This window comes from Sinocyclocheilus rhinocerous, unplaced genomic scaffold, assembly GCF_001515625.1.
Source record: "Sinocyclocheilus rhinocerous isolate Xijiao unplaced genomic scaffold, SAMN03320098_v1.1 scaffold135, whole genome shotgun sequence".
In the NCBI taxonomy this organism is placed as follows: domain Eukaryota; kingdom Metazoa; phylum Chordata; class Actinopteri; order Cypriniformes; family Cyprinidae; genus Sinocyclocheilus; species Sinocyclocheilus rhinocerous.
In genome coordinates, this window is record NW_015632028.1 from 662,009 (window position 1) to 666,174 (window position 4,166).

Below are 4,166 nucleotides of genomic sequence, written 5' to 3' on the forward strand. Positions count from 1 at the left end.
ACACCAAAAAAATATCATAAAAGTGGTTCATTTCATAATTACTGTATATTTATATTTATATATATTGGTAGAATTTTTTTTTTTTGCTGTATGGGATATTACTACATTTCTTCTGTTCTGAAGCCATATCATGACCTAAATTTAAGACTATTAACTGATATTTTTCCCAGCGGTGAATTAAATTGAGAGCTGCTGTGATTGGTTCATGCAGTGAGTTGCAGCGAATCAGTCCAGTTCAACTGGATCAACCAATTCACTGAAAAGAATAAGTTCAAAAGAACCATTCATTCACTAGTCTGATTCGTTAGTTCAGCTCCCTGACTCAATCATCCAGTCATAGCAATTTCTTGAGGTAACAGCCCACTGGAGGTGTAAACTATTATCTTCTGTTGCTGAAAACACAACCTTTAATTAAATATGACATGGAATCCTCTCAATCACTGCTCAACGGTTTGATTTTTTTTTTCAAACTTTGCTTGTAACTTTTTTGAAATGTAACATTTTTTTTTTTTTTTTATTACAGATCACTGAGAGAACAGAATCCTTGAATCGATCTTTAAAGAAGAGGTGAGTTTATTCATCAAAATAAAATTTGTATTAAGACTCAGCAAATGAGAACGTGCACAATCTACTTGACATTCTTGGCCTCAGTGACTTTGCTATAAATGGCAGATTCTTGACAAAAACTTACAAGTATGTTGGCAAGATGACTGTTGTTTAAAAGTAAACATTGACATAGGTGGCATAGGTCACTGTAATACTTTGTTAGTCCATCGCCTTGCCAGCAATGATTTATGGTTCGGCTAACTTTAACCAGATATGGAGTGTACTCTTTTCCTGATGAGATTGTGGTGGATTGAAATAAGACTCGTCACCATATACACAAAAAAAAAAAAGCTCAGGACACTATGGTTTACCAACAGCTTGCACCAGTGCAGACCTGCAAATGTCACGGTAAAAAATACTGTCAGGATTTACTAAATACAGTGAAAAATTAGTAATGAAAAGTCATGGACACAGTTATTTTTTGCAGCTGACCTTATTGTATATGGTTTAAGTATATAAGGTTTGAGGTTGTCAATTTACTGGTACTTGCACCATTATTTAACACCCAACAAAGCATGTTTCAACCCACTTTGCATCTGTGTTAGTAGATCATCTGATTATATTGACGACGACGACGTGACATGTGGCCAAGTATGGTTACCCATACTAGGAATTAGTGCTCTGCGTTTAACCCATCCAAAGTGCACACACACAGCAGTGAACACACACACACCGTGAACACACACCCGGAGCAGTGGGCAGCCATTTATGCAGCGGGGCCCGGGGAGCAGTTGGGGGTTCGGTGCCTTGCTCAAGGGCACCTCAGTCATGGTATTGAAGGTGGAAGAGAGCGCTGTACATTCACTCCCCCCCACCTACAATCCCTGCCGGTACGAGACTCGAACTCGCAACCTTTGGGTAACGAGTCCGACTCTCTAACCATTAGGCCATGACTTCCCCGATTATCATCGGCTCTGCATTTTGCCTGTGTTCATGTCAGTGTTATTTTAGCATTATTTATATACGATTATAGTATTTATTCATATTTGGAATTAGCTTTAGATTTTACATTCATTTTAGTCTAAGTTTCAGCAATTTTGTAATGTGCTTTTATCCTATATAGTTTTATTTCAGTTTTATTAATTTTAGTACTTCATCTTAAATGTATTATAGCTGGTGGCCAAGGCAACATTTCTATTTTTTATTTACATTTTTATCTAGTATGTATATTTCATTTGATTTCAACCTGATTAAGTTTTAAACTTATTACCAAAAGCATTTTTTAATCGTTTTAGTTAACAATAATAACACTGGTGCATATGCACTTATCAATCTTTGTTTTACAAACAGTAACAGTTTCAAGAAGACCCAGAGACCTGTACTCCTGCCCAAGATCGATGACAAACTGGAACAATACACACATGCAGTCGAGGTTCAGTTTACAGCCTTATATCTTGCTATATGTTATGCTTTTATGTATTGGTATATATTATTTTGTAGTCAAATGTGTACATAGTATCCAATGCCTGGTTTAAAGAACAATCTCCTAGTCAAGCAATCATTTAGGGAAATCAGGCCCGTCTCTGGCAGCATTTAAACAAATGGATCAGATGGTTTATATTTAGAGTGATTAAATGAGATCTCTTTTCAGACCGCCTCCTGGGACAGTCTGTTGTTACATTTGCAATATTTCTTTAGAACCAATTTATCACTCTTGACTCACTGAGCCTAACTGTGTTGCAGATCTCCTCTAAAGAAGCAAAGATGACTAAGGCAGCAGTAGTGGACCTGCCTAATGTCTCTGCTCCGGTGGCCTCCAAAAAAAGCCTGTTTGAAGTGGGAGAGGCCTGGAGTCAAAGCAGCCCAAAAGGAACACCTTTGAAGGTCAGAAATCAGAGATGTTTCATTCGTTGACTAACACCCAAAAAGACAAATCTGTCATCAGTCACTTACCTTCATGTTGTTTCCAAAAATTAGTATTGTATTGGCCACTCTCACAGTATAATTAAAAGGTGCTGAAGCTTTCAAGTAAAAAAATATAATCATAAAAATGATCCATGTACTTCAAGCCTGGATGGGAGTAATAGAAAATGTCAAACTAATAAAAAAATCATCTGTTTCATATCACCCCTTTAAATATTATGAGGGAAAACAGTTATGTCAGGGCACATCTATTATTAAGTATGTATGTATGGAGGGCACGAGGCGGCCCCAGTGTAGTCATGTAGTCTGGAACGGCATCTGCTCTTTACACTTTCACATTCAAACACACCCACACTATTTGGTTTGCCAGAGTCTGACGCACATGAACAACCTTCAATGGGGAGCTGTTGTGTAGAAATTCTTGGGAAATGTTCGCCAAATCAATCATAACCGTATGAATTTTGCTTCACCGTCCCCCTAACATGTGAAACAAAAACGAAAACATTTGTAATGAAATGTTGCTATATGTGCTGTTCGGCAAGTGTTCTCATTTATAAACGGTTTTATATTTTTTAGGATACAGACTGTGTGAAAGTGGGTGTAGCAAACCTGATCAACCATTGGGTGAAAGGAAGTCCAGAAGGCGGGAACAGACACTTCCTCTCCACACCATCTGTAAGTTTATTAATGAACCTGGGGAATGTTTAGATGGTAACCAATGGGCTGGGGAGAGATACATGTATTTGTACCATGGAGGATTAGAAATAATTGAGATTAAAAATAATTTCATTGCCATATGGACATGCACAATATATATACAGTATATACACAAGTATATACACAAGTTTGGGATCAGAACGATTTTAAATGTTTTTACAGGAGTTTCTTCTGCTCATCAAGGCTGCATTTATTTGATCAAAAATACAGGAAAAAAATGTAATATTGTGAAATATTATTACAATGTAAAATAACATTTTTCTATTTACATATACATTAAAATCTAATTTATTCCTGTGATGCAAAGCTGAATTTTCAGCATCATTACTCCAGTCTTCAGTGTCACATGATCCTCCAGAAATCATTCTAATATGCTGATTTATTATCAGTGCTAGAAACTGTTGTGCTGCTTAACATTTTTTTGGAACCTGTGCTACTTTTTTCAGGATTATTTGATAAATAAAAAGTTAAAAAGAAGAGCATTTATTTAAAATAGAAATCTTTTCCAACAATATACACTAACATTCAAAGGTATGGGGTCAGTAAATAATAACAATATTATTAAATAACAATATAAATCTTTGATAGCAAAGATTTATATGGTTAGAAAAGATTTATATTTTGAATAAATGCTGTTCTTTTAAACTTTTTATTTATCAAAGAATCCTGAAATTTTTTTGAAAGACTGAGACAGCTGTTTCTATGTAGAAAAATGAATATATACAGTAAAATAACAAAAAGGTACATTTATGCTGCCCCCTTGTGGCAGAATGAGCTACTGCAACTTCACTTTTTTTCCCCCTCATTTTCACAAAATCCAGTTAATCAGTCGTCTTGTCCTATAAACTGCAATGTTCTTTGATGTGGTTATGTGGTTTATAGTGTTAGCGGTTAAGGTCTGAAGAGCAAACCTTAAGATCATTACATCCAGATGTAATAGACATTGTTTCTATCAAACATAAGAGCTTTTGAAGACAAAA

At 35.6% G+C, this 4,166-nt stretch overlaps 1 protein-coding gene across 1 annotated transcript in view; it reads left to right on the forward strand.

Moving 5' to 3' along the window:
• The window catches only part of LOC107742064 (caldesmon, smooth muscle-like), a 32,555-nt gene that overhangs the window by 20,745 nt on the left and 7,644 nt on the right, over nucleotides 1-4,166 (forward strand). The window contains exons 6-9 of the mRNA XM_016554921.1: nucleotides 524-567; nucleotides 1,897-1,978; nucleotides 2,290-2,430; nucleotides 3,046-3,144. Of these exons, the coding sequence (XP_016410407.1) occupies nucleotides 524-567; nucleotides 1,897-1,978; nucleotides 2,290-2,430; nucleotides 3,046-3,144 (366 nt within the window). The remainder of the gene's footprint in view (nucleotides 1-523; nucleotides 568-1,896; nucleotides 1,979-2,289; nucleotides 2,431-3,045; nucleotides 3,145-4,166) is intronic.